The 27,785-nt window shown below is 53.1% G+C and overlaps 12 protein-coding genes across 12 annotated transcripts; 5 read left to right on the forward strand and 7 right to left on the reverse strand.

Moving 5' to 3' along the window:
- The first annotated feature begins 893 nt into the window (after positions 1 to 893).
- On the forward strand, positions 894 to 2,304 carry BO82DRAFT_144985 (putative short chain dehydrogenase/oxidoreductase). Its single transcript, XM_025630113.1, has 2 exons — positions 894 to 1,303; positions 1,379 to 2,304. The coding sequence occupies exons 1-2, from the start codon at positions 1,033 to 1,035 to the stop codon at positions 2,056 to 2,058; spliced, it is 951 nt and encodes a 316-aa protein (XP_025496234.1). The 5' UTR covers positions 894 to 1,032; the 3' UTR covers positions 2,059 to 2,304.
- A 361-nt stretch (positions 2,305 to 2,665) lies between these two features.
- On the reverse strand, positions 2,666 to 4,816 carry BO82DRAFT_327048 (putative MFS transporter; the record flags this gene model as incomplete). Its single annotated transcript, XM_025632940.1, has 4 exons — positions 4,319 to 4,816; positions 3,572 to 4,242; positions 3,439 to 3,506; positions 2,666 to 3,350 (listed from the first exon to the last, which is right to left on the reverse strand). Exons 1-4 carry the CDS (start codon positions 4,707 to 4,709, stop codon positions 2,666 to 2,668), a joined length of 1,815 nt encoding a protein of 604 aa, XP_025496235.1. The 5' UTR covers positions 4,710 to 4,816.
- Positions 4,817 to 5,178: 362 nt separating this feature from the next.
- Positions 5,179 to 6,268, reverse strand: BO82DRAFT_398352 (uncharacterized protein; the record flags this gene model as incomplete). Its single annotated transcript, XM_025639022.1, has 2 exons — positions 5,179 to 5,810; positions 5,887 to 6,268. The coding sequence occupies 2 exons, from the start codon at positions 6,266 to 6,268 to the stop codon at positions 5,179 to 5,181; spliced, it is 1,014 nt and encodes a 337-aa protein (XP_025496236.1).
- Positions 6,269 to 6,823: 555 nt separating this feature from the next.
- On the reverse strand, positions 6,824 to 8,005 carry BO82DRAFT_389170 (GILT family protein; the record flags this gene model as incomplete). Its single annotated transcript, XM_025638436.1, has 2 exons — positions 6,824 to 7,513; positions 7,590 to 8,005. The coding sequence occupies 2 exons, from the start codon at positions 8,003 to 8,005 to the stop codon at positions 6,994 to 6,996; spliced, it is 936 nt and encodes a 311-aa protein (XP_025496237.1). The 3' UTR covers positions 6,824 to 6,993.
- Positions 8,006 to 11,351: 3,346 nt separating this feature from the next.
- Positions 11,352 to 13,804, forward strand: BO82DRAFT_145018 (hexokinase family protein). The gene is made up of 2 exons (XM_025630114.1): positions 11,352 to 12,283; positions 12,340 to 13,804. Exons 1-2 carry the CDS (start codon positions 11,646 to 11,648, stop codon positions 13,574 to 13,576), a joined length of 1,875 nt encoding a protein of 624 aa, XP_025496238.1. The 5' UTR covers positions 11,352 to 11,645; the 3' UTR covers positions 13,577 to 13,804.
- BO82DRAFT_350824 (uncharacterized protein) lies at positions 13,789 to 14,468 on the reverse strand. Its single transcript, XM_025634253.1, has 2 exons — positions 14,255 to 14,468; positions 13,789 to 14,182 (listed from the first exon to the last, which is right to left on the reverse strand). Exons 1-2 carry the CDS (start codon positions 14,403 to 14,405, stop codon positions 13,959 to 13,961), a joined length of 375 nt encoding a protein of 124 aa, XP_025496239.1. The 5' UTR covers positions 14,406 to 14,468; the 3' UTR covers positions 13,789 to 13,958.
- A 260-nt stretch (positions 14,469 to 14,728) lies between these two features.
- Positions 14,729 to 15,540, forward strand: BO82DRAFT_301807 (transcription initiation factor IIA subunit gamma; the record flags this gene model as incomplete). Its single annotated transcript, XM_025632099.1, has 3 exons — positions 14,729 to 14,769; positions 14,831 to 14,978; positions 15,104 to 15,540. 3 exons carry the CDS (start codon positions 14,729 to 14,731, stop codon positions 15,248 to 15,250), a joined length of 336 nt encoding a protein of 111 aa, XP_025496240.1. The 3' UTR covers positions 15,251 to 15,540.
- Positions 15,541 to 15,861: 321 nt separating this feature from the next.
- On the forward strand, positions 15,862 to 17,429 carry BO82DRAFT_429008 (uncharacterized protein; the record flags this gene model as incomplete). The annotated part of the gene is made up of 3 exons (XM_025640492.1): positions 15,862 to 16,173; positions 16,245 to 16,290; positions 16,382 to 17,429. Exons 1-3 carry the CDS (start codon positions 15,924 to 15,926, stop codon positions 17,427 to 17,429), a joined length of 1,344 nt encoding a protein of 447 aa, XP_025496241.1. The 5' UTR covers positions 15,862 to 15,923.
- Positions 17,430 to 17,612: 183 nt separating this feature from the next.
- On the reverse strand, positions 17,613 to 18,053 carry BO82DRAFT_398358 (uncharacterized protein; the record flags this gene model as incomplete). The annotated part of the gene is made up of 3 exons (XM_025639023.1): positions 17,613 to 17,778; positions 17,846 to 17,901; positions 17,973 to 18,053. 3 exons carry the CDS (start codon positions 18,051 to 18,053, stop codon positions 17,613 to 17,615), a joined length of 303 nt encoding a protein of 100 aa, XP_025496242.1.
- A 1,414-nt stretch (positions 18,054 to 19,467) lies between these two features.
- BO82DRAFT_361425 (uncharacterized protein) lies at positions 19,468 to 20,982 on the reverse strand (the record flags this gene model as incomplete). Its single annotated transcript, XM_025636815.1, has 6 exons — positions 19,468 to 19,534; positions 19,593 to 19,823; positions 19,861 to 20,075; positions 20,239 to 20,247; positions 20,675 to 20,685; positions 20,922 to 20,982. The coding sequence occupies 6 exons, from the start codon at positions 20,980 to 20,982 to the stop codon at positions 19,468 to 19,470; spliced, it is 594 nt and encodes a 197-aa protein (XP_025496243.1).
- A 1,290-nt stretch (positions 20,983 to 22,272) lies between these two features.
- Positions 22,273 to 25,521, reverse strand: BO82DRAFT_145067 (DUF323 domain protein). Its single transcript, XM_025630115.1, has 7 exons — positions 24,918 to 25,521; positions 24,157 to 24,836; positions 23,837 to 24,052; positions 22,908 to 23,787; positions 22,582 to 22,856; positions 22,438 to 22,519; positions 22,273 to 22,373 (listed from the first exon to the last, which is right to left on the reverse strand). The coding sequence occupies exons 1-7, from the start codon at positions 25,211 to 25,213 to the stop codon at positions 22,304 to 22,306; spliced, it is 2,499 nt and encodes an 832-aa protein (XP_025496244.1). The 5' UTR covers positions 25,214 to 25,521; the 3' UTR covers positions 22,273 to 22,303.
- Positions 25,522 to 26,891: 1,370 nt separating this feature from the next.
- BO82DRAFT_398360 (uncharacterized protein) lies at positions 26,892 to 27,748 on the forward strand (the record flags this gene model as incomplete). The annotated part of the gene is made up of 1 exon (XM_025639024.1): positions 26,892 to 27,748. A coding segment is annotated over one exon (857 nt), but the record flags the coding sequence as incomplete, so codon positions are not given.
- Between the last annotated feature and the right edge of the window lie 37 nt (positions 27,749 to 27,785).

Here is a 27,785-nt window from a genome sequence, read left to right on the forward strand (position 1 = left end):
AAAGCCTGCCAAGAACATCAACTCCGGAGTTCGATCCGCACATCTGGCAATGATCATGGCTGGAGATGAGTGTTAATGAGCAAGACAGATAAGAAAAGATCCTTGGAAGTTCGATGCTGTAAGAGTCTGCCAAAGGTTACACCGTCACTGGTTAATGGGGCTGCCGAGAACATCGGAGGGATCTCGTTCCATGGATCGCGCCTCGGCCAAAGAAGCCGGGGTAAGCTCATCTTTACTCCTCTTCCTTGGCAACTACCCAGCATCGCTACACTGACCGAGCACAGAAAAAAGGACAGAAAAGAAAATGCAGAGATCCCTTGAACTGGTCGTCATAGGGTCGAGAAAAGAATGATTCGGGAACCAGAGCCGACACTGCTACTTCGAGTAGCATTGACCGTCCTTACTGTGCTAGTTGCTGGTCTGATTTTCAATCGGATCCAGCTGTTCGGCCTCCCCATACTCGGAATCCCGTCCTTGTGGGCCTTTCCTAAAGGATGATCGTCACCCCCTCGATCAACTGATCAAGGTTGCTGGCCGGACCTCTGCATCCAAGCAATGGGCAGTTGGTCGTTGCTCCACGATAGCTCCTCAAACACGACCTTTGCCCCAATCATTTCTCTATGCCACTGCCTCGAGACGCGCACGCTCCCTGTGGCAAGCTTAAATCGCGGGGAACTACCGATGCACGGACTAGTCCCCGTACCATGGAATTTAGTGAGCAATGAAATGGCATGGGTCCTGAAGTCATCGTGAAAGCAGCTCTAGATTCCGACAGCCTGCCCATGGATGGTATCACGCGGCCAGCTTGGTTTTTGCTTGGCCTTTCTCTTCCTTTGTACAACGTGTACGCCCAGCTTCTCATCGGTTGATTAACCTTGGCGTGGGTCCTAAAGAGTATAAACTCCAAGTCCGCTCAGTAGAGGAGACAACAAAAGGTGACGATGTATCGCGGCCATTCGACCTGAGGTGGTAGTGTACTTTCTTGGCTCATTTTCTTTCACCCTTCACCTCGCATTTCCTTCGTCTTCCATAATGCGCTTCACGCTGTGTCGGTCGCTTCCGACATTGCCTCGAGCACGCTTCTGTATCCCGTCCTCGGTCATTCGAGCCTCGTATTCCACGACCTCGACTCCCCACGGCGCGCATCACATCCAGACCCGGGAGTCGAAACTGAAACCCGAGCACAAGGACGGCCGACGATTTCGCGAGTTCGACCTCGAAGACCGGGTGTACGCGGTCACCGGAGGCGGACGCGGCCTCGGTCTCGCGATGGCCGAAGCTCTGATGGAAGCCGGCGCAAAAGGTAAACCCAGCCCTTTTGTCTCTCCACCCTCCATCATCCCAACCATCCTAACAAACCGGCCCCAAAAAAACACAGTGCACTGCCTCGACCGTCTCGAGAACCCGCACCCCGACTTCCTAGCGGCGCAAGATCACGCGGCGAGCACCTACGGCGGGACGCTGCACTACCACCGGGTGGATGTGCGGGACACGGACGAGATGAACGAACTCTTCGCGACGATCGCGGCGCAGGACCGGCGGCTGGACGGGCTGCTGGCGGCGGCGGGCATCAACCACCTGCAGGCGGCGCTGGAGCACTCGCCGTCCGCGCTGCAGGAGGTGATGGCGATCAACTACACGGGGGTGTTCAACGCGGCGACGGCGGCGGCGCGCCAGATGTTCGCCCACCAGCAGAAGGGGTCGATCCTGCTGGTGGCCAGCATGAGCGGGCTCATCGCCAACAAGGGGATGACCTCGCCCGTGTACAACTCGTCCAAGGCCGCCGTCATCCAGCTGGCCCGCTCCCTCGCCATGGAGTGGGGCCGCCACGGCGTCCGCGTCAACAGCCTCTGTCCCGGCCACATCCTCACCCCCATGGTCGAGCAGGTCTTCCAGCAGAACCCCGCCGCCCGCGCCATCTGGGAGGCCGAGAATATGCTCGGCCGCCTGGCCACCCCCGAGGAGTTCCGGGGCGCCGCGCTGTTCGCGCTCAGTGATGCTAGTAGCTTCATGACGGGGAGTACTTTGGTCATTGATGGGGGGCATACTGCTTGGTAGATCTTGGGGCTTACTCTTTCTTTTTGGGAGGAGGAGGAGGTGGGAGGGGGGTACATACACGCGCGATACATGCATCGATCTAGTGGATGCGAGATGTTGGACGATGGAGAGGTGGGGATACCCTCTATACTTAACGCTTGTTAATCGTGGAGAGTTATCTTTGAGGAGGACGGTTTCTTCTCAGTACAAAAAGAACGGGTAAGGACGGGACATAATCATGTTGGTCTCATACTGCACATTTGTTTCTCTTGCGGGCTTCTTTCTGGATGGCTGTTTTTCCTTCACTGGAGCGTTGCTGCTCGATACAGCTGGGCCATTGTTTCTTACCTGGCTGCGTAGCAGAAAACACTTTATTTCTCATTTACTTTAATCAAACAATCCTGGATTGACGACGAGATCAACCTCTTTCCACTGTATCGAGACTTGTCGAACCAACCAGTTTGTAAAAGCCAGCCAACTCTATATTCGCTTACCCATGATAAAAAGCAATCTATGACCCCAAGCGAGCATGATATCGAACTCAGATGGTTTCCCCAGAAACAAACACGCAACAAATCGGTCCAGATACCACCACCAACGGTCCTATTCCATACCCAACAGGATCAAATCAAAGGATATACCCAGCGCCGACATCCCCAACAGCCTTCCTCCTCCCACCGTCCCTCCACCCTCTCCTTCTCTCCCCCAAAATCAACACCTCACTCTCCTCCCCGCCCTCCCTCCTCTCCATCTCAAACTCCTCACTCCCCCTCCCCCCTCCCCCCTGTTTCCCTTGCTGCACCCTCCGATTCTCCCTCCCCAACATCCCCCTCAACACCACCGCCAACACAGCCACGAGAACCATACACCCCGCACACACCCCCATGCCCCGCACATACCACGGCCCCTCGCGGGCAGGGTATAGCCGCGTCCCCAGCAAGGGCCCGCACTGGCCCACCAGATTCAGCAGCGCGACGCTGGCGCCTTTGCCCTCCTGCGCAGCCCGGTTGTCCATGCTCCAGGTGATGATCAGCGTGATGGCGGAGAAGAAGCCCGCGATGGCCGGGTAGAGGCTGACGTAGCGGAGGGTGGTCTGTTGCGTGGTGAGGTTCCGGTCGGAGAAGAACCCGTGGTAGTGGCCCGTGAGCGCGAGGGTGAGGTACGTCGTGGCCGAGACGAGGGCGTGGGCGATCAGGAAGGGGCTGCGGCGGCGGTGGCGGTCGGAGTAGTAGGCTGTGAGGAGGACGCTGACGAAGGCAAGGAGGTAAGGCGGTGCGCTGAGGGCTTGGGATTGGAGTGGGGTGTAGCCCATTCTGGTTTTGCGGGGGTGATCTGGTTAGTTGGGGGTGGCGGGGATGGGAAGGGGGTTTAGGGGTGTTAGGGGAGGGGAGGGGGGCTTACTCTGCGATTATTGTGGGTAGGAAGACGGGCATGGAGCTGAAGGCGACGTTGCAGCTGAAGAACATGAACTGTAAGGTCTTATTAGTTGCTTGTTTTATGTGGAGGTCGGATGAGTGGGTACAGAAGAACTCACAGCGGTGATGTACGCTTTGGGGTCGGCGAGGGTCTTTTTGACTTCCCCCCAGTCAAATGCCCCTCCAAGTCGCCGTGATGAAGTACCACTGCCAATGCCACTACTACTGTCATCCATGCGGAGCTGCGCGATCATTCTTTGCCGCGAGTTCAGAAACCGCGCGGTCCCGGGGGAGTCGGGGATCCAGAGCCAGGCGAAGACGGCCACAATCACGCTGGGGAACCCTTCCACCAGAAACAAGGTGCGCCAGGGGGCAATGGGGCCTCCGCTGCTGAACTTGACGATCACCCAGGCGAGGCTACTGGCGAAGGAGGAGGCCAGCGGGGCGGCGGAGATGAAGAGCCCGTTGCGGAAGGCGAGTTCCTCCCGCTTGTAGAATTGCGAGAGATAGAAGGGCACGCCGGGCCCGAATGCTGCTTCGGTGATTCCCAGCGCTGCGCGAAGGAAGACGAGCGCGCCGAAGGAGGTGGCGAGCGATTGGAAAGAGGCGACGAGGCCCCATCCAAAGACGCACAGGGCGATGTAGATGTGCGCAGGCACCAGTCGATACATCAGAGTCATCCATTCGAAGAGGATGTAGGTGATGTAGAAGGCTGTGAGCAGCCACTCATACTGCGAGGAGGAAAGCTGCAGGTCCTCCTCCATGCCGGCAATCTTTGCATTGCCGATGTCTGCATGCATGGGTTAGCAAAGTAGTTTGCCAGATTGGTATTTAAAGGGGCATAGTCTAGGCAAGATGGAGCGTACTTGACCGGTCGAGAAAGGAAAGCAAGTATAACAACGCCAGAAATGGAACGAGTTTGCGATCGAAGCGTTTGACCACCTGTTGCTCCTCCTCAATCGTATACTTCAGAAAATCGTGAGAATCTCTGCTTGAATTGGGCCGGATATCATCATAGGAATCATATCCATCGTCCAGCCCATCGTCGGATGAACCCGAAAGGTCAGCGTCATCACTGAAGTCCGTCTGGACTTTCAGAGATCCTATGGTAGGACGAGAGGGCCGCGATGAGGATGGGCCATCCTCCTCCTCTGATCTGTCGGAGGCCGGAGTGTACAGAAGCCCATCAGACGACGAAGACCCACTGCCGAAAGGGGAAGATGTGGTTCCGGTCGGGCCAGCGCGCAAGGAGGTCATTTGGCTGGATGCGCGTTGTCTAAGCAAATCATAACTTGACAAGAAAAAAGCAAAATCAATTTGGTCGCATTAAAGTCATGTATGTTATCATCGACAGTGGAAAGGATAAGGTACAGTACAGTACAGGAGAAGTGAAGAGATCAGGTCCAGGATCGAAAAGAGCAAGACAGCCAACTCCTCTCCTCCCGGGCACGTGGCAGCAGCTCCGAAGCTAAAGAGCCGAAGATCTGCAGCCAAGACCTTCGTCCCATCCATCGTCATTAAACAATAAACAATAAGTGGGTTTAAGTTCCTGCTTGATTAGATACATCAACGTTCCATCCGGACCATCTCCGCACCCTTGTATCCAATACCATGAGCATGAGCACCTTGACCGGTCATTAGATAGCAGAAATGAGCAGAAACCCCAAGCAACTCCTCACGTTGTCGCCATCCACTCCATCCCATGTGCGAATTGTTGGTATCTGGATTAGCTGTCACGAGAAGGGCGGTAGCTATTGACGGCGCGCTTGCGTTTGTTCGAAGGACAAGGGCTTGCCACGTTTTTGCTACCGTTACTGTTGCCGCTGTTCCTGTCATTGGAGGCTTCCTCGACTGGACGTCCATTGTTGCCACGAGGTGTATCATGGGCTCTGGCTCGCGGAGTAGGATCGCCCACATAACGCCTGGAATTCTCACGACGCGATCCCCGGCCATGCCGGTCAGAGTCTTCGAAGCGGCGCTGACGCCCCCCGCTGAGTTGCGCGGCGCGGTCGCGGGCGAGCCGGAAATGATATTCAATGTCTGGGATGAGAGGATGGTTGGGACGCCCGTTGGCCCGCAGGTACTGCAACGCATTCTCTGCAGTGTCGCGCAGGAACCGGACCGAGGACTCAGTATCCGTGTTGGTCTCATTGTAACGGTAGAACTCGTTCTTGGCCTGGCGGAATCGGATGACCAGGCGATTGATGTTCGGCTGGATGCTGATCCCGTGGCAGGGCGAGCCGGGTCGTCCAGACGCGTCTCGAGTGCCCATTATACCTGAGCCCCCATGACCAGTGCTGGGGTTGACGGTGGCGCCGGCAGCTCCGCTTACGCTTTCAGTATCACCAAATCCGCAAGCTAAGCGACGGAAATGTGTTAGCATGTAGTCTCCCCCTGTGATGGTAAATTTGGGGATAGAAGAGCGGTTTCATACCTCTTTCCAAGTCAAGATTGAAATCTATGTAGTCGGAGGCGACCTGTTGATTGACAGAGCAGGAGATATCAGCTCCAAGGAACTCGGTGAGGTAGAAGTCTTGCACTTCGGAGCCAATTTCGAATCCATTGTGACCAATTGCCACCAATGCCCGGTCATAGAGACTAATCTCGCCGTCCGCGGCATCCTGGGACCGCCGGTTGATGAGAGAAATATGGTTGCGAATGACTCGGTCGAGGACGTCTATGCTCTGTGAGTTCCGGTAAAGATGCAGCAGAAGAGGAGAGGGCTCGTGGTTGGAAGCAGTCCACCTGGCCACTATCTGGTTCAACCTTTGAACGAGATGTGGCTCAAGAGTTGCCGTGGAGAGGACAGCGGACATTGTCCCAGCTCTGAAAGAGAGTTGGCTCTGGCTTTTTGTATCCTCGCCTATGTAATAACGTATGGAATGTTCTTGACAAAAGTATTTGAATTGTTGACAATGCACGCTCAGAAGATAAAGAGACGGCAGGCGACTTAAAAGGCAGATCAGGAACGAAGATGGAGCTGGTAGTGCTTGGAGTAAAGGCATGGGTCGCTTAGTCGACGAGGGGTCCACTCCTAGTGCAGTGCAGTGATGAAGTTGTGGTGGTAGAACAAGCATGCCTCTGTTTACTGTCTAGTTGTGGGCACAAGAGAGGTCCATGTCTTTAACACCGCACCATGGTGAAACTGTTGTACTCTGTAAAATCTAGCCGTGACCGGCAGCACTTCCTTCACAAACTCAGGGCAAATGATAAGCATGGAGGGGGCATAAAGAGCATACATCACGCGCGTTCAATGAGAAGTAGAAGGGTTCGCTTACAAGTATGTGCTTGACAACAACAGACCCAATATGGCTGTTCATACACTAGGAAGGTGGCCGCGGATGTTGAAACCCTGCGTATGAAAGGCTGATGTGGATTGAAGAGTCCATTGAGTTATAAACAGCTTTGAGGCCACTATTCAAACATACAAGCAAAAAGAAAGTTGGGGTAATTATGTTCACATATTCTTGAGATGACAAGACAGAGCACATTGTCATCAGTCATCACTTGGCATCGACATCGTATCATACAATCGGTAATATCAATTGATACGGTTCCATAGTCGCTTGACTTCATCCACCAGCACCGATACTTGGCTGCCCTGTCCATTTTTTGCGCAATCCTTCCAAACGCCGCCATCGCGGACACACCAGACAGACTCATCGAGTCGGAGCGTGCAGCTTGTCTTCACGCCAAGCTTCGCGCTATGGATGGCGCTCTCGCGTAGCAGAGCCATGCCGCTGAGCGGCGCACTGTCGCCGCCATAGTCGGGGTCATCGATTTCCTGACTAGCACATGCGTTCAAGGCACTAAAGTCTATGCCATGCTCCAAGGCACACTGTTCGACGTGATGGCGTTCCGGGATCTTTGAGTACGACCCAACAAGACAGTTTGCAAAGCCAAGGGACCGAATAGTTGGGGTCCGCGCAGTCATCGGACCAACAGCGCTTTCGATTCCTTGAGGTGGGAAAGGAAGATTTGCAGCACAGAGAAGAAGCATGTCTCCAATGCATTCGGTTGGGCCGTGCTTGCATTGAATTTCCGAGGATTTGTTTGACACACTAGAGTGTGATGTTAGCTCAGATGGTATTTGTGAATTTATGGACGAGAGACCCGAGAGGGGCCAGGCTAACTCACTCAGCAATAAATGACAATTTGAAATCGACCTTGTCGCTAATCTGTTCCATGGCAGGCACGACAAGCTGCTGCAGACAGTCACGTGCATCTGGACATTTGCTCATGATGTGAGCTTCCAGGGGCACTTTCTTGGTGGGTTGCGCTGAGGGCGAGGTTCCGGACAACGGAGGCATAAAGAGCGCCTCCTCACTTGTCAGCGCAGAGCCATTCTGATATCTCTTGCCTTGGTGACAAGAGAAGAAGTTGATGCCCGGGATGGAGTTTGTTGTCCATGACACGAGCAAGCCGATAAGAGCAACAATCCCCAGATAAGTGGCGAGCCGGGTAATGAACCGGTCGCGTCGGCGGCTGATGGAATGGGGAAGAATGGAGTCGGAGATGTCAACGTAGCCGGTTTCGTGGGCTCTCTTTTCCATCCTGGCAGAGGTCGTAGTACTCGTACTCCAATGAGTACTGGCTTGTGGGTAAAGTAGTGCAAGTTGAGGATGGAATGGTTGGGCTGAATTCGGGAGGGTGAGATCAGGGAAAAGTGGTGGGGGAAGATCGTGATCCGTGATTAATGGATGTCAACGAGTCAGCGGCCCGGCAATTTGCCCTCGCGTTACACTTGCAAAAAACAACCCAAAAACGTCCCTCATTAATGAAGTTGTCGGGTCATTAGGGGATTATCAGATCATTAATTGCGCACTGCCTTAGCACTTGGGTTTCAGATTGAGGGTCCGGTTCTACTTCCTCAATTTGCTTTCTATGTGAACCTCGATTGCCATGCTTCTCGCATGAATCATACAGAGGTTGCATTGTTGCATCAATGCTGCTGGGGTTGGGACTGAACCAACGCCTAATGCACCCTCATACGCACTACGAACTTCAATGGGCTTCGAAGCAGCCCTAGCTAGATGGATGGCTACGGTCCACGCAGCAGCTTATCTGCCCTGATCCGTGCGAGTCAGAACACGGCATAGATCGATTATTAACACTCCACCCGGTGCGAACACCTCATCCACTCAAGGCACCCTGGGTTCAAAATATGACAGGCGAGCATACCATTCAATGTTTGCTGTCGCAAGTTACAAACTGCCGAGTAATAAGTGATATACGCTACTGTCATGCTGAGCTACTAGAGCTAAGTTAAGTTGCAGGAGTATACTATCGGGAACCTCAAACATAAGCTTCTAGCCTACAATCTAGCCATGAGGGGAGTAATCTAGCATTCACGCAAGTATACAAAAAAAGCAATCAACATGGCACTTGAAACACCGGACCTTTGATTTCCATCTAGTTCGATTTACGAATATTAGACTCCGTCGCATGATCTCAGATCAAACGCCTTTCAGTAAGTACGGTCATCATGGACCTGATAGCGCAACCCGTGGAGGAGCGATGCCAGATGAAACTAGGGCGTCTAAAATTAGCTCTCTGAAGGCAGACACCCCATCTAGAGCTCAGTGACGAGGCCTATCACGCTAATTGACATAAGAGGGCAGCCCTCCGAGTATCAACAGTATTCTTAGTGGAGGCCCTTGATCTCAAGTAGCACACTAAAGGTCAACAAGGAGGAGGGCTAGACTACTCCGTAGTGCATAGCATACAGAGATATGCGACTACTATGACGGGACCCGTTAGCCTATCGCGCAGATCACAAGGCAAGCTGCTTGGCTGGCCCGGAACCTCCGCAAGTGTACCGGTCATCAGTCCTGCCCTGGATCTCTTCTTGCCCCAGTAAGACTCCGACTTCGGAGCTCTGACCGTATTGCCCAGAGCAGCCTGCATCTGACGCAATTCACAACCCCCAAACGAAGCCTGCGGTGGTGATGACTCTCTTCTCTATCCGAGGACTCGTATGGACATCTTTTTGTATCCTGTGGCTTGTCTGACTGGGGCCCACCGCGCCGTGGTCACAATATCGCAAGTATAAGCGAGGAGTCATCACTGACCCGGACTTCTCGGCTGGCCAATCGGGGCGAACGAACTTTCTCCGGCGAGGGAAGCAGTGGCCGGAGCTGGAGAGTAGTGTAGTCAGTACATCGCAGGTTCACAACTGAGCATTGGCATCGAGGCGTAGTGTCATGGCAAGGCGTTTGGTCGGCTATGCTGGAGACTATACGAAGGGCCAACAGATAGAGGTCGAAGCGTAAATCCCATCTGACTCAACTTCACCTATTCCTCCACTCGGCTGTCTTCTTGGACTAGGAGAGTTTGATCTAACGCCTAGTACGTATCCCCAAAGCAAGGCTTGGGAGGCATCATGTTGTGACTCGACGGGCATGATACGCATAAGGGACAAATGGCCCCACCATTTACCACATGGCTAGATAGACGCTCGAACCAGGATGACGAGCTAACAATTTATCGACAATCTAGTTTCAAATTGCGAGAATATGGTTCGAAGTCTGGTTGTTCAAAACAGCGGTGTTGGTGAAAAGAGCATCCATTGCATACTGGCCTTCTCCGTTCAGGGCGGGAGCGGCACGAGGAAGTTAGTAGTTTAAATGACAGCTGAAGAAGCTAGGCTTGGCTGGAAAACTGATTCCATGGCAAATTCAGGCCTGACAAGAAGGAGGAAATGCGGTCACCAATTGGAAACGAAGGGGGATTTCTGGTATATTGGCGTGGTATTTGAGATAAGAGAGGAGAGGAGAGGGTGACGTTAACTACTTGTTAGCGGGAAGGGGACTGTTTCCAGGAGGGGAAAAGACCACGAAGGGGGTGGGTGGGTGGTGGAAAATCAAAAGGAAAACAACAACAGCAGAGAGACAACAAATAATTGTTATTGTTGTTGTCATCGCCTCACATCCCACAGGTTCCCATCCCAATTAATAGTTGATCATGTTGAGAGTCTTGGTCAGCGGCACCTCACCTCCAGGTACAGTACAGTACAACTCAACCACAACTGAGTGATCTAGTGGAATGGCATTCCATTAGGTGGTAGGGGGAGATGGGGTCCAGAATCATCAAACCGAGCCATTATCATCATTGACTACAACTAGTAGTAACTTCGTAGTACATCCTCCACTCCTCCCATGGTAGCGTCACATCGTCTGTCCGCCGATGGTCGCATCTGCATTTTCCCCATCATCTACCACGGCCGGCGGCTCTGAAGGCTAATACGTACTCGTCACTTATTTTTTTCCCTTTTTTTCTCTTCTCTTTGCACTTCAACCCGTTTCCTTTTCTTCCCTTTGTCCTCCGTTTCTCCGTCGTGCCCATCTTGCCCACCGTCTGGCTACTGAACTACTTTTAGCCTTCTTGGGGTGGGGAATGGCAATGAATTCTTACTCACTGGCTGGTCCTGTTTTCTTTCTGTTGTACGGAAAATGATTATAATATTTAATTGAAACTGTTTCCACTTGCGTTCTACCAGCATCATTCACTATCACGCCTTAAGATACCTACAACGGTTAACTGTGTTCTACCATTCTGGTGGGGATCTTTGACTTGCAAGAGTATGCCTCTGTCCCTTCACTCCCCCCTCCCTCCCCCCTTCTTGCAGTCCACTTTCTTGCCAGACTCCCTGCATCATGATCGTCACTGTCGCACCCTTCTCGTCCAGCAAGATATCTCTGCCTTTCCTCTTTTCATCACACAGGCAGGCCACTGCAGTTGATACCGTTGGCGCTCAACCCGTGCATTCACTGTAACCTTGGGAGCTGACCGTCACACTCATTATAGCCTTGAGCAAGCTGCAAGATAACGTCCCCCCCCCCTTGGAGAACCTATCGTCCCCGGACCTACGATCACCACAGAAAGACCCCCGGCTAGGGTTCGCATCTTGAATTCCTTCAGCAAGCAACAGGATCGCGTACGACAGGGCTCACTGTTGTATGCGTCCTATCACCGGCACTGAAAGCCCCATTCCTGTTCCCCCACATCCCGTCCTACCTGGGAAACATTCCGCGAGGACAAGCAGATAAACACCATACCTGAACCCTTTCCTTTCGCCAACTTACCGCTCCGTCGCACAAGTTGCTCTTCACCGGAACGATTGCTACCCGCCAGTCACACGCGCCGGTATCTTGCCTGTTCGACCGCCCTCTTCGGCGCGGATCCCTTCACAACATGACTTCCACGGGTTCGATAGAGGTGGACAAAAGCAGGGATGAAGACCATGAAAACATACACGATGATCCACTCGAAGAAGAGGAGGAGGAGGAGGAGCACGCTGACATGGACCCCTCACACCAGGAATACCTAGAACGCCAGCGTAAATTGGACGAGTTTCTGTCGCCGTTGGTTCTGGATGAAGCGGTCCTCTATCAGCTCGCGCGCCGCTTCTCCACAATCTATAAAGACCTAGCCCTGCATTCCAAGGAACAATTCCTACCGACACCGGTCACCCGTCTACCCACAGGTCTGGAAACGGGTCGATACCTAGCTATCGATGTCGGTGGAACCAATCTCCGGGTTGCCTTCATCGAGTTGCTTGGAGAGGCAGCCGAGTCTGATACACCGCCAGGCGATGCTTCAGCGAGGTCAAGAGATACCCTACGCAAGGCACAGAGACAGCGTGTGAAGCGGACATTAGAAAGAGCATGGCCCATCCAGGAGCATTTGAAGATGGATAAGGCGGAGGACCTGTTCTCCTGGATTGGCGACTGCATCGCGGAGGTCGTGGCGGAGAGCCTGACCTCGGAAAGCACTCGCGGCGAGATTCCGGAGGAGTTGGAGATGGGCATCACATTCAGTTTTCCCATCATGTAAGTGTTACCCAACGAGCTGGCAGGGTAAATCCTGTCTTACTAACGCAACCTAGGCAAGAATCGCTCACTGAGGCGACGTTGATGCCGATGGGTAAAGGATTTGCGATTTCATCCGACCTCGATCTCCGCCAAATCCTTCTAAATGGCTACGAGAAGCACACCAGACGCCCGGACGACGAATATGAACCATCCAGCAAACGGCGGAAGCTGTTTAATCTTCCCAAATTAAAGATCGCGGCGATCACCAATGACACTGTGGCCACTATTGCTTCGCTTGCCTACTCTGTGAAGTCATTACCCAACAGCAGGGTTGCGATGGGAATCATTGTGGGGACGGGTTGCAATGCAACCATTCCCATGAAGCTTAGCTCGCTCCACAATTCCAAAGCAAAACAGGTACAGCAGAGGAATCCCGAGGCTGACGAGACTGTGGTCAACACCGAATGGACGATTTCTGGTGCCGCTCCGCCATTGAAAGAGCTCAACATAATCACCCACTGGGACATCGAGCTTGATCAGGCATGTGCACGACCGGGATTCCAACCGTTTGAGTATATGACTGGCGGTCGTTACATTGGCGAGCTCATTCGGCTCATTCTCTGTGACTATCTCACAACTCAAGGTGGTTTATCGAAGAAGGACCTATCCGCATCTCTTGTAAAAGAGTATGCCTTGACGACCTCTTTCATATCTGACAAGGTTGCCCGCTCTCGGTCCGACCATGATCTCGCAAGTGGGCTGGCTCAGTCCCTGCCGCCTCCTGAATCTAGCGAGTGGAATTGGGATGCGCCGTCGGCCAACGCTTTCCGCAAGATTGCTAGGACTGTGCAACGGCGATCTGCAGGTTTGATCGCGGCAGCCGTTGTAGGACTCCTTGCTTGTGCGCAGGAGATCGAACTGAAGGTGGACAGTCCCGGGGGTTCTCCCACCACTGAGATCAGTGCCAATCTGGACCTATCCGCGGTCTCGCAGCATCTTTCTCCCGCATTAGAACCGGAAGCAGCGGGTACGAATGGATCGGGTAGCATTAATGGACCGATTGTTCCGGTATTGTCCCCCACGCCTGTCCCTGCAGACTGGCAGTCCGGTCCCGAGGAACTCGTGGTCGCATACACAGGTGGGATTATTCAGCATTACCCTAGCTTCAAGGAGATGTGCCAACAGTACATCGATCGACTCATCATGAGAACGGGTCCGCAGAAGAGCGGCAAGTCGGTGTTCTTGCGCGAGGCGTCTGATGGGGGTGTCATTGGCGCGGGTGTTCTGGCAGGCATGATTGGCAACATGTAAGGTGCTGGAAAGCAGTTTCGGTAATGTGTAGACAGATGGCTTGGCTTTTGCTTGGATTTGGACCTGCACTTCGAGGCGTCAAGTAACCGGTATTTCAGAGGGCATACTTGCAGTATATGCGTAAGGCGTTTCTACGGCGGCCATTGTACTCCTCTTCGATGATATTATAGCTACAATTCGGACGGTTGATACATATGATTGACAGAATGCGATCTTGGTTTACAGGTAGAGTGTCATCTTCTCGTTATCAGGTTGTGTCTTGGGTAAATGAAGTCATCAGGAGTCTGTATCCTCTAGTTGCCACATGGGGAAAGGGTCATTTGATCAAGCATGCGCGCTTCAGGCTCAATCATCAGGCCCTGAACCACAGCCTTCTTCTCTCTCAGATATAGCGAAACATGTTATTGCGCACGCTGCGCTTCATAGCCGTGGGCTTGCCATCCTCGTACTCGATCCCAGAAGCACCACCGCCTCCAGACATCTGCTCGAGGCGCTCCCGAAGCTCTTGGTCTGCCTGCGAGACGCTCTTCGACTTGGTCTCGGTGGAGGGCTTGTCAGCTGCAGGTGTGGTTTCCTTGGATGTTTGTGTATTCGATGAGGCTTCTTCTAGGCGATGTTAGTCAAGAATGCAACCCAACCTACAGAGGTGTCTTGGTTATAATCCGTTCTCAAACTGACCCTTGGTATTCGTATCTGCTACTCTACACGCGGTGGAGGAGATATACTTCGTGTCCGAGGGAATGTGCGCAAAGAGAGTACGTTGAAAGATAGTCGATGAGCCCAGTCTCGTTCGACTTAAAGACCCGCGAGTTAAGCATGAACCGAGCATCGTGCAGTGGCTTGCAATCATCAAATCATTTATCGGTTGAGACAGTCGAATTCTTGGTCATTTACTCCCCACACCCTTTAAATCGCATTGATGTAATGGATGGCCAAGCCATACACTACGTCACATGACCCGACCCCGATGTCCACGGATCGGCATCACGTGAAGATATCACTCCCAGTCACAACTCCAACCTGCTAACCTACTAGCTGACAAAACCACCGATTATACCCTCCTTCAACCTCCACGATCCCAGCCCACACCACGATAATTCCTGGACGCTTCACATCCGACCTCTCACTGCGCCAGCTAAAGAAGCGACCAAGATGAGCGCCCAGGCATACTACGAGCTCTACCGCGGGAGCAGGTACTGTACCTCCGACTCCACAACCCCGGAGCAACGCAAGCAGACTAACACCCAACCCAAGCATCGGCCTCTCCCTCACGGACACCCTGGACGATCTGATCAATGAAGGCCGGATCGAGCCCCAACTCGCCATGAAAATCCTCTCCACCTTCGACCGCATCGTGACCGAGGTGTTGGCGGATAAGGTGCGCGCAAGGTTGACTTTCAAGGTACCGTCTTGCCTGTCCCTGCACGTCAAGCTCTTCTCCGTGGAGATCACACTCCTTGCGCAGCCGACCCCGGGTCCGTTCTTTCAACATGATAAACTAACATCCATACGTGTTGCACCGCACAGGGCCACCTCGACACCTACCGATTTTGCGATGAAGTCTGGACCTTCCTGATCAAGGACGTGACCTTCAAGCTAGACAATCAGACCACCGTGTCGGCGGAAAAGGTGAAGATTGTGAGCTGTAACAGCAAGCGGCCTGGGGAGGTTTGAGGATGTGGTGGCGAGGGGGGATTTGGTTTTAGGGTTGGTTCGTGATGCGTTCGGCTGGCTTTTTTGTTTTCTCTTTTTGTCTGCGACATGGGCGTTATGCATTCCCGCAGAGGTTCTTTGTTCTACGGGCGCGGGACAATGCGAAATTTGTCTTGCTGGGTTTGGGATTGGGCGTTACATATGGGGTGGGCTTTGTTTATAATCGTGGGGGATGAGATTGGGGAGGTTGTGGTGTTCTTTGCTCTTGCGAGAGGATGTGTGGATCTAGAAGATTGACTGAAATATGATACCCAAAGTTTGAAACTATATCTTTACTTAATTATTTGAAGTGAATCAGAGGGCAAAGTGAACGGCGCAAGCAAGCCTCACACTCACTTCCCTGCCTGCACTGCAGTGCCCCCCCCCCCCCCCCCCCCCCCGGCCAATTCGGGTTGGCTGGCTTGGCTCATCACAGACCGGGTAGTGGAGCACCCGGACCTCCCAAGAGGGTTATATGGGCAGAACCTAAATCCAAGCGCAAAGAGGCGGGGTGGCCCCGGGCCGGGGGAGATTGAACGCGTTTCCCAACTTACCCGTCGCGATCCATGTCGCAGCTCCAGCCCAACACATCTATCCAACTTCCAAATCCCAGGATGTCCTCCATACCCTGCTAACTCCAACCGCAAAAAGAAAAATGCCCCGAAACCTCCCCTGGCTCCTCGACACCACCGCGAGCAGTAAACTCTCCTCCACCACCACCTCCTCATCCCGATCGCGATCCCGAACCTCCACCCCACAACCCCGTCGCGCGGGCGCGACATCATCATCAGCAGCAGCAGCAGTAGCAGCGTCCTCAACAGCGCGAACCAATGCGCTCAAGCAAACCAGCAGCCCCCCAGGCTCCGGGGGCTCTCGCACCTGTCGACGGGACTTTCTTCGATCCTGTACGTTCCCCACGCCCAGTCCGGTCGACAAATCATGAATCCAGCGTCAGCACAAACTAACGAATCTACAGCCCCAACACCCCCCTCCTCCCCCATCCACCGCTGTCCTTCGGAAGAGTAAGCAACCCCCGCCCCCCCGGCCTCTTCTCTCCCCTTCAACCCCTCGCCCTTATAGTCAGAGTGCTAACCCCCCCCCGGGCGGGCAAAGATATCTCATCCCCGGCCTCCACAACGACGACCTCTACATGATGGTCGAAGACGAATTCTACAGCGTCGCGCAGTCCTTCACCCAGCACCTGCATTACGCCGAGTACGTGCGCCGGAAGAAGGAGGTGAAGGCGCAGCGGCAGCAGCAGAATACCAGTCTTGGGGATCTGGTCCGTCGACCCACCGACGGGGTCACCCCGCTCAGCGAGGAGAGTAAAAAGCGAAACGCCCAGGAGGAGTTGGCGGCGAGGCAGTGGGAGGGGTTGGAGACGATGAATATCCGGAAAAGACCGATTGTGAGTGAGGATGAGGAGGAATTAGCAGAAGAGGAGGAGGATGAGGCCTGGGCGGGGACGTCGTTGCATGAGTTGATGGTTAGTCCGCGGAAGAATCGGTCGTTGGTTGGGGTGCAGGGGATCCGGTCGGCGACGAGGGCGGCGGCCGGGTTTGCGCAGGCGGTGGGAGGGAGGAGGGTTGGGATTGCGGGTGGGACTGGGACTGGGGTTACGGATGGTGGTGGGGGAGGGCAGGGCGATCGGGGTGTGGGAGGAAGCAGACATGGGAGGGAGGATGTGCACCGAGTTGACGACGATGAGGATGCTACGGCATCCGATGAGGACGACGACCTCGAGGCACATGTGAAGACCGCCCCTCAACCTCGACAAGCTCCGCGACGACGATCGCGACGCTCTCCTCCGCTGCAAACAGAGGAACGCGACTTCGCGACGAGCTCGGACTCTTCTCCAAAGTCCCCATCCTACGAAGGATCTACGACCGAGCCAAAATCCAGAAAAGCGCAGTCTATGAATGCCACTACTACATATCGTACACCGACTCCAACCGCTATTAAATCCAAGAGGAGATTAATCTTTGATGACTGGGACCAGCTTCCAGAGCTGCCGCCCCAGTCGAACGTCCAGGTCCAATCCCGCCTGGCGTCGTCGTCGTCCAGTGAAGCTCCTCCTCGTCCACCGCAAAACCCACGAGGCATTGATACAAAGGCGAAGAAGAAATCGCGTCTCAACGAAGTGCCAACCTTCCTTCTCTGAGCAGATGTTGATCTATGATTTCGGGCGCAAGCGCGCGCATGCTCCGTTGCGTGTAAGCGTGGGTGTGTGTGGCGTTGACAACGTTGGGTGGGCACCGAAAATTTCCCCTTATTGATGGCGGGTTGTCGTCGTCTTCGTCCTCACCATCGTCGTTGATGATGGTATGCAGGAGGAAGTATGGAATCATTCCTCCTGTTCCGCCAACGGCCTTGGCGCCGCGGCCGTCCGACTCAATCGCCGAACATGCGTCTTGATCTTATCCCGTGTCGACTGTTGCCGTTCGATGGCCGCGATGGCGATATCCTTTTCCTTTTCCAAGGTCGATCCCCGACTGTGCAGAGTCGCGGCACTGCAAACGGACAGTTAGTCCCCACTGTCCTTCATGCCAGAAGAAAAAAAACACGGATCAGACTTACTCATCGTCCGGGAAAAATGAAGGCATTTCCTCCTTCCGAAAGTTGGTAGGGGGACCCTGCAGCGGCCTTATCAGTAAACTTGAACACTTGCATAAGCTTTCCCGGAAATGCATGTTCCAAAACTCACAATCTCCAGCACCCGCGGCTGCGGCTTCTCGCGCTTGAACGGGGCCTTAATCAGTCGACCTAGCTGCCGAAAACACTCCATGGTTCTTTTTATTGTGTCTGGTTTCTTTCCTTCGAACGTCTTCGTTGGTTTGTTTGGGATTAAATGAGTGTGAGGGTTGCTCGCGAGCAAGAACGTCTGTGTAAATGATTGTGGTGGGTGGTTGGGTGGTTGGGATGATTATGAACGAATGGCTGATGTCGCGGTCGGTATACAACAAGAAGGGGAGTAGAGCAAGCGATTTGCTTTCCTGATGTAAGCTGATGATGATGACGACGATGATGATTAAAAGGCGGTAAAAATCCAAATCCAGTTAATCCTTCCGGACAATCAAGTAGCGAGCGAACAAGCAAAAAAGAAGATTGCTAAAAACGGGGGTTGGTTTGTATGTAGTATTCAAACGAGTGACCGGCGGAGACGGGTTGTTGTGGTTGAGATGGAGAGCAACTCCGTAGTAAGGCGGCGAGGCGAGGCTATGCTATGCAAGCAAGTGTTTCCCAACAACGAGGAAATTAAAGAACCAGGAAACAAAAAATAAAGACCACACAGATAAGGAAACTTGGTTTCTAAACGAGGGACAGGGCGGCCGGAAGCAGAAAACAAGAAAACGAAAACGAAAAAAAAAAACAAAAAAAAAAAGAATTGGCTCTCTATAACATTAGGCGGGGGAACGGGGACGAGATGGAGAGAGGGAAAGAAAAGAAAAGAGAGAAGGAAGAGGAGGAGGGAGAGAGATCTCTTTTTTTACGTGGATCGAGAAAGAGGAAGAACGAAGCGGCCAGTGGGGGGGGTGTGTGTCCCTTTGGGGGAGGTGTGGAAGAGATAATATATTCAGAAATTGACCTCCAATTCGCCCTGTTTTTTTTTTTTTGGCTCAAAAGGGGAGAGAAAGTAGACAACTTCGCCGTAGACAGCTGGCTGAGTTGCAATTGACCGGTCGGTCGCCCGTTTCTTTTCTTTCTTTATTTTTTTTTTTTTGGCAATTACTTGCCCGTGTCAAAATGCAAGAGTAATGCAGGCTTACCGTTTAGTCTGGTAGGTAGTCTAGGTAGGGAATGGTAGTTAAAAGGCAGGAACAGAAGGAAGAGTAAGACCAAAATCCACGGTGACAGCACAGTATGTCCACTCTCCCCTGTGCAGGACAGAGAATCCGCTAAATTGGGGGAGGGGGGGATTTACGCGCTATGTGACACATTCCATTCTTTGCTCCGATGAGTAGTTTGATTGTTGACTCGACCTGGCCAAATATGTTCGGGTCCGCCCCCATTCATACTTTATCCCTGCCCCCTTCCGTTTCCCTTTCTTTCCCTGTTTCCTTCTTTTGTTGTTCTAGACGGATGTATGTACTGTAGGCATGGCCCCCAGGGGGAGAGGGGAGAGGGGAGAGGGGAGAGGGGCCAGGCGGATGCAATGCGTTGGCGGGCTGGCTGCGGTGCTTGCTTGCTTGCTTGCTTGCTTAGTGTAGCGTGGCTTGTACTGTACTCGGGTGGTTGTTGCTGTTGTGGCGACTGTTGTTGCTGTTGCTGTACGGAGTAACCGTCTTACTGCGTCATTTCTATGTTTAACCCCCCTCCAACAAACCGGGGTTCCTTCAGGCACCAGGCACCAGGCACCAGGCACATCCCGTACTCGACATTATCGGGGTTGCTGGGGCTGTGTCTGTGTGAGCAGTGTGCCTGTCGATCTTCACCTGGGTCTACTCGGTCATAAGAGACGAAATATGTGACCTGGTATAGAAGACGCAGATGTGTAAATGAAAGGACATTACTCCGGAGATGAAGACCCCTAATAGGTTCCAGCACTACGACTGTACTGTGTATATGGAAAAGATATCTTCCTACATACGTACTACATGCCAACAGAATCGCCCTGACCGGAGTGAGCTGAGGAAGTCCCCTTAGCAATGGCCAATGGCCCATAGCCCCGGGGGGGGAGGGCGGAGGAGGGAGAGGGGGGCGAAAGGATCACCACCAAATCAGGGCTCTCCATTCCCCGATCTGGGGGAGCAGGGCGATCAGCCACCATCTGAAGCAATAGTCGAACCCTGTCCTTGATACTCACTGACTGGAAGGTAAGTCAAGTCAGCAATAAGAATAGCAGTCAGTATCTTGTTGCTGGAGTAGACCAGATCTGAAGTTCTGCGACCGCATACATCGGGACAGTGACAGCTGCTGCTACTGCTACTGCTGCTACCGAACGGCCCCTGAAACTAGCGTAACATACTTACCGGGAGCATCTACGAAGTAGAGGTAAAGCCCCAACCTCCCCCTTGTGTAGTCTTTCTAGGTACAGGCAGTACGCGGTGATTCGGCCCCAATTCTCCCAGCCCAGCCTAGTCCAGTCCAGTCCAGCTCAGCAAAACCAGCCCCAGCTAAGGTCGGCACCCTGCCTCATTCAACGATGACGTAGATTATGCTTGTGCTTGGTTTGGTCTTCTGAGGACGAATTGATAAGGTATTGCAAGTCACCGTACGGTACTCCATAGTCAGTAGATGAATCACAGATTCAACTCCAGACTAATCGATTGACAACTGAATCTCGCCCCTTGTACTACTGGTACTACTGGTACTACTGTGCAAAACTAATAATCTACACAGAAGTCAACAACTAGTCCTCTCCCTTCCCAGCACATAACTCACCCACCTACCCATAACCTAACTCACTACGACTACTACTACTAGTAGTAGTAGTAGTAGTTACCCGTCCGTCAACATTCTTGACACCCAGTTCCTACATACATAGTATTGTCCCTTCCCTTCCGTCCCCCGAATGCCCTCCTTGCATACAACAGAACCAAGAAGACATAACCCCCCCCCCCCAAAAAACAAGAACCAATCACCTCATCTCAGAAACGAGAACTCTCCATCACAGTGGAGAGTACTCCGTAACAAGCCCACGCCGATCAGGTACCGCTCCCGGAATGACGACCTGTAAAGACTGCAGCAACCTCTTCTCCTTCTGTAGCATTCATAACGGGACCTACGGAGTCCTTTCCATGAGCATTCTTGAGCAACACAACATATACAAGACCTTAAATAAGTTCTATGATACTCTCCCTCGCTTCCCCTTTCAGAAATTAGATAAGGTACTGTACACAAGTAATGACGAGATTCGTGGACGTGGAACGGACTTAAAATGGAGGCTTACCTACCTACCTACCTTATAGTTATATAGTAACCTAGTCTCCCGCTTGATATGAATAGTAATGACACCTGAACCCATCAGCAATATGATTATCCAACCGAAAGAAAAATATATATATATTTCAGCCCTAGACTACGTAGACTCCTCTACTGCCGCTTCTACCATTTCATCATCTCTCATACATAACTGTCCTGTACAGTACTGATAGTAGTCATGTCATAGAGATCCCCCTCCTCCCCAACAGCCCTCTCTAAGCACCACACTACCACTGCCACTCAATTACTACTACTTCCAGCGCCAATCCCAAAGAGAACGAATGAGGAGAGATATCCCAAGTTCCCCCGAACAAAAGAACAGCCAGCCAGCCAGCCAGCTAGATCGAACCGCAACCCGGAATAGCTTCACCCAATCCCCCCTGACCAACTTCACTGACCATGCCAGCGCGATCAAAAAAACCTTTGCCAAGTCGCCACCTCAAGTCCGGTACAGTACCTATTCTAGCCAGAGGGATTGGAAAGGATTCACAGTGCGTCAAACATGGCTTCGATAAATGGATTCGAAGGTATATGAATGACTAAATACTCTCATAGGCTGTCTGCCTGCCTTTCGGTCTATCTTCCAGCAGAAGGTGATTTTTTTTATCCTCATTGCTTTGTAAACGCAGGGAGGATCGGCCGGTCTACACCGCGCTGATTATCTTACGAGCTGGATCAAGTTCGAAATTGAAGGTAGCCCGTACAGTACTACAACACCTGGATCCTACCTACAGTACAGTGCGATTGCAGTACCCTATTCTGTAACTATCGTCATCATTATGCGTTCTGGTCCTCAGCGAGTGAAAGTATGCAAGCAGAGTCGTGTACTTCTCGGCAGTAAACCGGTCCATGCATTCATGCATGATGCATGCCCTACTCGATCTCGAACAATACCATCTACCGCAGCCGTGATACCCTCAGATGGGACAGTACTACGCCCGCAGCATCCAGAAACTCGGCCAGAGCAGACACACTCTAGACAGAATCATCGGGCCTCACACCCATTCCTCATCCATCAACACTGGAAGTCACTATCTCCATTGAAAAACTAACCATACCACTCCATTACAAACAGACAACCCCATCCCCTTCCACACTTTGTGACGTCCCTCATCATCGAAGATCCCGCACCAACCGTGCCCCCGCCCAAGGATAAGGATAATTCCGCTGATACCAATTGACACTTCCCCCAGATCGGAATTAGCAAATGTCTCCTAAAACGACCCAAGACTAACAAGAAAACTTACAATGTCGTCCGCCCCGCAATCCTGGGGTGAGTAGCCCAGGACCCGCCAAGAATGATATTGTGCTTGCCATCGAAGAAGTCGGCTTTCGTCACGCGTTAGCAATTGTCCCAACAGGCGACATGGTACTCTTGGGGTAGAACGTACAGGTATATCCCGGGTAGATCTTCATCGCCTCAAACCCTTCTTGTCGCTCCAGAGTTGAGCTCGTCCATTCCCATACCCCGCCGAGCTCACCGTGCCCGGCAAGTCGATCGCCGTGCTGGATGACCGGGGTAGGGTGCCAGTGCTTGAACCCGACGTTGCAGTCGTCGAGGTCCACAAACACCGGCTGCGACTCATGCGACGCCTTCGCAGGATGATTCAACTTGGTGGCGGGGACGCCGTTTCCGTGCCAGTTAACGCCGTTTGTCTCGCTGTGACTATTCACCATTAGCCTTATGGACTTAAACACCACGAACCAGGTAACCGACCCATATCCATTAGGCAAGTCCTGTTTGCCATTCAATTGAGCCGCGTGGGCATAGATACTCTTCACTTCCTCGTAGGTTGGAATTCGACAGCCCATCCATTGCGCATATTGTGCCAACTCATCGTATGACGCAATGACCGGCCAATCCTGCGCATACTGCAACGGCACCGGCCCAAACACCGTACGAACTGCAAAGCTCGCCAGGTACTCCTTCGTAGCGTGGCCGTTACTATGTCCACCATGCACGACACCAGACGACCCCTTGGGATGGGTCCAAACCCACGACTCTGGTTTTTGGTCCAAGCTATTCGCTTGGAGATATCTAGCATATTCGCCATTCGTGATGGGTCGACCCTGTGCCTGGAATGCCTGGACAGAAATGACCCTCGCCGGCTTTTCGTTGTCCCATGCGTAGGATACACTAGGCACCGATACCCCGTCATCGTCAAGTCCTATGGAAAGAATCTGTTCGGGAATGGTGAACCAGTCGTTCGACCTCTCGCGCTCTCGGGCGTCTTGGAATATCTTTTCGAAGTCCGGCCTGGGGACAGCAGGCGGGGGGTTTATCCGCTCACTCTGAACGAGCATGTAGAGAAAGGTCTCAAGGTGCATGGCTTCATGCTCGAAACCGATCCACAGAGCTTCCCCCAGCGTGCGATCCTGGGACAGGTCGTTCTTCTGGTAGACGGACCGAACGCGACTACGAACTCGTTCTTGGTAATCCAGAATCTCGTTGAGCGGCGGCCATTCATCTGGAATCTCGCTGTGTGAATGGCACTGTTCAGGGTTGTCCACGTCGGGGTCAATGCCACGTTCAAAAATCATCTGGTATGACTTGGGATGAGTCGGCTCATCGCCCAGCGCTCGAGTGAGGTGAATATCTGTTGGGGCTTAGTAAAGTTGAAGTCAACCCAGGAGTCAAGCACTTACCTAAGAATGTCGGGATATGACCAAAATAGAATATCAAGGCGTTGCGCAGTTTGATCGGCTTGGAAAGCAGCTCCTCGCGAGGCACCATCGACCTAGTGACGATGTCCCACGCCGTCCAAAGCTTCCGGAACTCTTCGTATGTCGGGACCGCACCTGCCGCATACTGTGAAGATTTCGTCGGATAATTCAAAACTGCTGAAGACAGGATATGAAGATCTGTAAACACCCGAGTCAGCTTCGGCCGTTGCAGGCAACACCCCAGGGTGACCCCAGAGCGCTGCGCGCATGGAGTGAAAAGGAAGTTGGGGAGTGAAACATACGATACTCCCCGGCCTCATTCCCATACTCCACCTTATGGATCAACCCAGCATCATGCCACAACTGCTCCCGCTGCGTAGCACTATACTTGTACGCCTCTTCAAAGATCAGCTTCTCGCCCTTCTTGATCACCGTTTCATTAATGGTCACGTCATGCTTCGGCGCGTAGAACGCCCGATGTGTCCCTTCCGCAACATTATAATCCGTAACAACATCCCAGTCTTCCAGCTTGAACGCCTCATACCCCAGCACAGCATTGGCATGAACGAGCCCATTCTCATAGAACTGCCGCGTGATGCCTTTGGAGTCATTATAAGCCCGGAACACCCTGTCCGGATCACTGCAAGCATCCAGTCCGATAATCATCAGATCGTTGGGGCCCAGGAGCCGAGCGAATTGCCCCAGGAAGCTCGCCGCCGACGGTCGGTCAAAGTTTCCAATCGACGAGCCCATGGACATGATCACCGTCGGCAGCTTGCGGTTCTCGGGTCTATCCAGCCAAGCCATAGCGTCGTCGTACGTGCCATGCAGGCCGTGGAACTCGACGTGCGTGAAGTCGTCGATCGAAATTTCGGAGAAGGTGCGTTGAAGCTCGGGAAGGGACAGATCGAGGGCATAGTAATCAACGCGCTTGCCGGCTAACTCAAACTCGCGGAGCAAAATCTCAACCTTGCGGAGGTTTCTATACAGTTCGAATTCCATTTTAGCTTCCGTTGCTCGGATTCTTGGAGGGGTGGAAGAAAAGATAGAAAGCAACACATACCCACTTCCTAGCTCCAGTAACTGCGCATTGTCCGGGATGCGCTCCACGATCCGCTTGGCGTGCGTGCGTAGCACCTCAATCTCCGCGTTGGTTAGGTAGTACTCCTCGAGGTAAGTGATCTCCTCGAAGAGCTTCAGGCCCTGGTCATTATACAACAGCATGGTGGGCATTGAGCGACTGGTGCCAGCCGGAGGAGAGATTCCTCGCTGGATCTCGTTCACCAGGGAGAACTCGAGTTCATGTTGGTGGATGGCCACAATGTCGACACTCTTGGTCGGACAAGTTAACGGAGACATGGTTGCAGGCCCGTGTGGCTTGAAGTCTATTTTATAATATACCGAGGTCCTTTGGAAGGGGGAGAAAAAGGAAAAGTTCAGGAAGACAAGTATAACCCCGTCCAAACACCAAAATTTTGGGACTAGCCAAAAGGCGCACTCTATAATAGGTCTGAGAGAGCAAGATAGAGACAGAGAAAGAGGTAGGGAGAGAGGACAAAGAGAGGGCAATGTAGTGTGTGCGCCTAAGAATGTTGTTGTATATATGCGGATGCACGTCGGGTGCGAAGGGCAGTATGTAGTTATGGAGGAAAGAGGGGTAAAATGGGGAGAGGGGTGAAAGGCAAGTCAGTCAGTCAAGTCAGTCGGCCCTTGCAGCACCGAGAAGATCTGAATGAGGTGTAAATAAACAGGAAAGGCAAGACCACCTGCATAAGTAGTAGCCTTCTGCTGGTGGGGGGAAAGAGAGGGGGCACGGTGCCTTGTATGAGTATGTCCCTGAACATTTGTGGACGCCGAGGAGTCGAATGCAAACAGCCCACCGGGGCATGGATCTTATCGGTCAGCCATGGATGATGAGACTCTCGACTATTGCTCGATGGCAGTCAGACCACGGCTGAAAGGAGGGGAAGTTGATGGGTTATTTTTACAAGGAACCCCACCATGCAAGGAAGGGAATTCCTTGGAGATACTGTTAGGTCGGTCCATCCATCATGTTTTTTTTTTTTGTTTTTGTTCTCCGAACTCCCCCGCTGAGTGGTGGAATGATCCAATGGAGCTGTGAGAAAGATGGAAGTGACGCAGACATGCGGGTGCAATTTCCAACGAGTCTGACAATCTGACAATAAAGTTGGGCGAGAACGAGAGAGAAAGAGACAGAGTGGAAGTGAGTGGATGAATCGAGGAGTGCATGAGAGGGTCATGACGTTGTGTTTGCATTGCTCTGTGCTTTGTGGTGTTTGCACTGTTGCACTGTTTGGCCAGGGTCGTATCGGCCCCACTCCGGGGTGGAGATCTCCACCTGTTTGCTGGGTTTGGATGTTTTGTCTTCAGCTCTGACATACTTAGTAACGGCAGTTCATTGTAGCTCTTCTTACGCTAACTGAGATCCATGTCTCTGCTTACCAAGGTTGTGATCCAATCTGACTCACAGCAAGTTTTCCTTGATTCATAATCCATTCGTGTTGCTGGAAGCCTTCAGAAACAGAAAAATGGTCCGCCGGGTGCGCCAAGTCCAGCAACTCAGTGCCTGCCTGTGGTTACACTGTCAGATGATCACCACAAACAGTACAGTACCGGGAAAGGCTGAACAGATGTGATAAGATTAGGGCTAATCAGATTCTTGCTGCCCTGCAGCTGCTAGGATGATCATGACCCAGGTCATCTTAGCTCTCTCCATCAGATCTCTTCCGCACTTCGAGTCCCGAGTAAACTGTCAAGCGGCGACACGTCGCCTTGATGTCTCGGGAAACCGCAGAATGGCTGGGAGTCACGCCTCACCAAACAGAGACACAATTTCTTTGTCCCACGGTGCTTTGTCCGCCAGCGAGCACCATGAAAGAGCCAATTCACCATCAAACCCAGGGGTACCCGCACATTTACAGACATATAAGCCCCCCTAGACATTTTCCACAACCCTAAAACCAAAGTTAAACCCATAGCACCTTTCACCACACAAAAACAACAACAACAAAAGAAAATGAACCCCCTACCACCCATCAAGCGCCACTTCTTCGGCGAATCCTCCTCCGAGGACGAAGCGGACCGCCACGGTGACCCCGACGAGTACCAATTCAAGGACTTCTCATCAGACGAGGGAGACGGCGGCAACGACTCCGACCTGGCCTCGGAGTACAACCCGGAGCCGCTGCCGCCGCTGGACGAGGGCGACACCTCGTGGAAGGAGTACGACCCGGACGAGGGCTACTGGTACGTGGGGACGGAGTTCCTGGACCGCGAGTCCACGCCGTCACCGACGCAGGTGGAGGCCCGGGAGAAGGCGGCGGCGCGGCGGGCGGCGCGGCGCCGGAAGAAAGCCGAGGCGCGAGCGGCGCTGGAGGCCCACCTGGAACGGCGACGGGCGGAGTCCCCGATCGAGCCGCTGCTGGCCGGGCTCGACGAGAAGCTGGACCGGTGGGAGATCACCCTGGCCCTGCACCGGGCGATCACCTTCCTCGAGGAGGGCCAGGACCGCGAGGCCGAGCACTTCGTCCTCGAGGCCTTCGGCATCGCCCAGCGGCTCGGCAACCCGGTGTGCCTGGCGCGGTGCCAGTACTGGCAGGGTCGGGTGGAGTACTTCCGTGAGAACTACCACGAGGCGCAGCAGTGCTTTCAGGCGTGTCGGGAGGGGATCCTGGATGCGCCGGAGGGTGAGACCATCACGTGGTACCTGCGGGTGTCCAGGCCCGGGCTGACCGAGGAAGAACGGCAGCGAATCGGGGAATCGGAGCAGGTTCGCGATCGAGCGCAGGGCTTGTATGGGTATTCGCCGCAGTCGAACAGTCCTGTTTCCGGGGACTTCCACTTCCCTTATCTTCAGGACACAGAGCACGCATGGTGGGAGGAGGAGGAGGAGGAGGAGGAGGAGGAGGAG

This window comes from Aspergillus uvarum (genome assembly GCF_003184745.1).
Source record: "Aspergillus uvarum CBS 121591 unplaced genomic scaffold BO82scaffold_5, whole genome shotgun sequence".
Lineage (NCBI taxonomy): Eukaryota > Fungi > Ascomycota > Eurotiomycetes > Eurotiales > Aspergillaceae > Aspergillus > Aspergillus uvarum.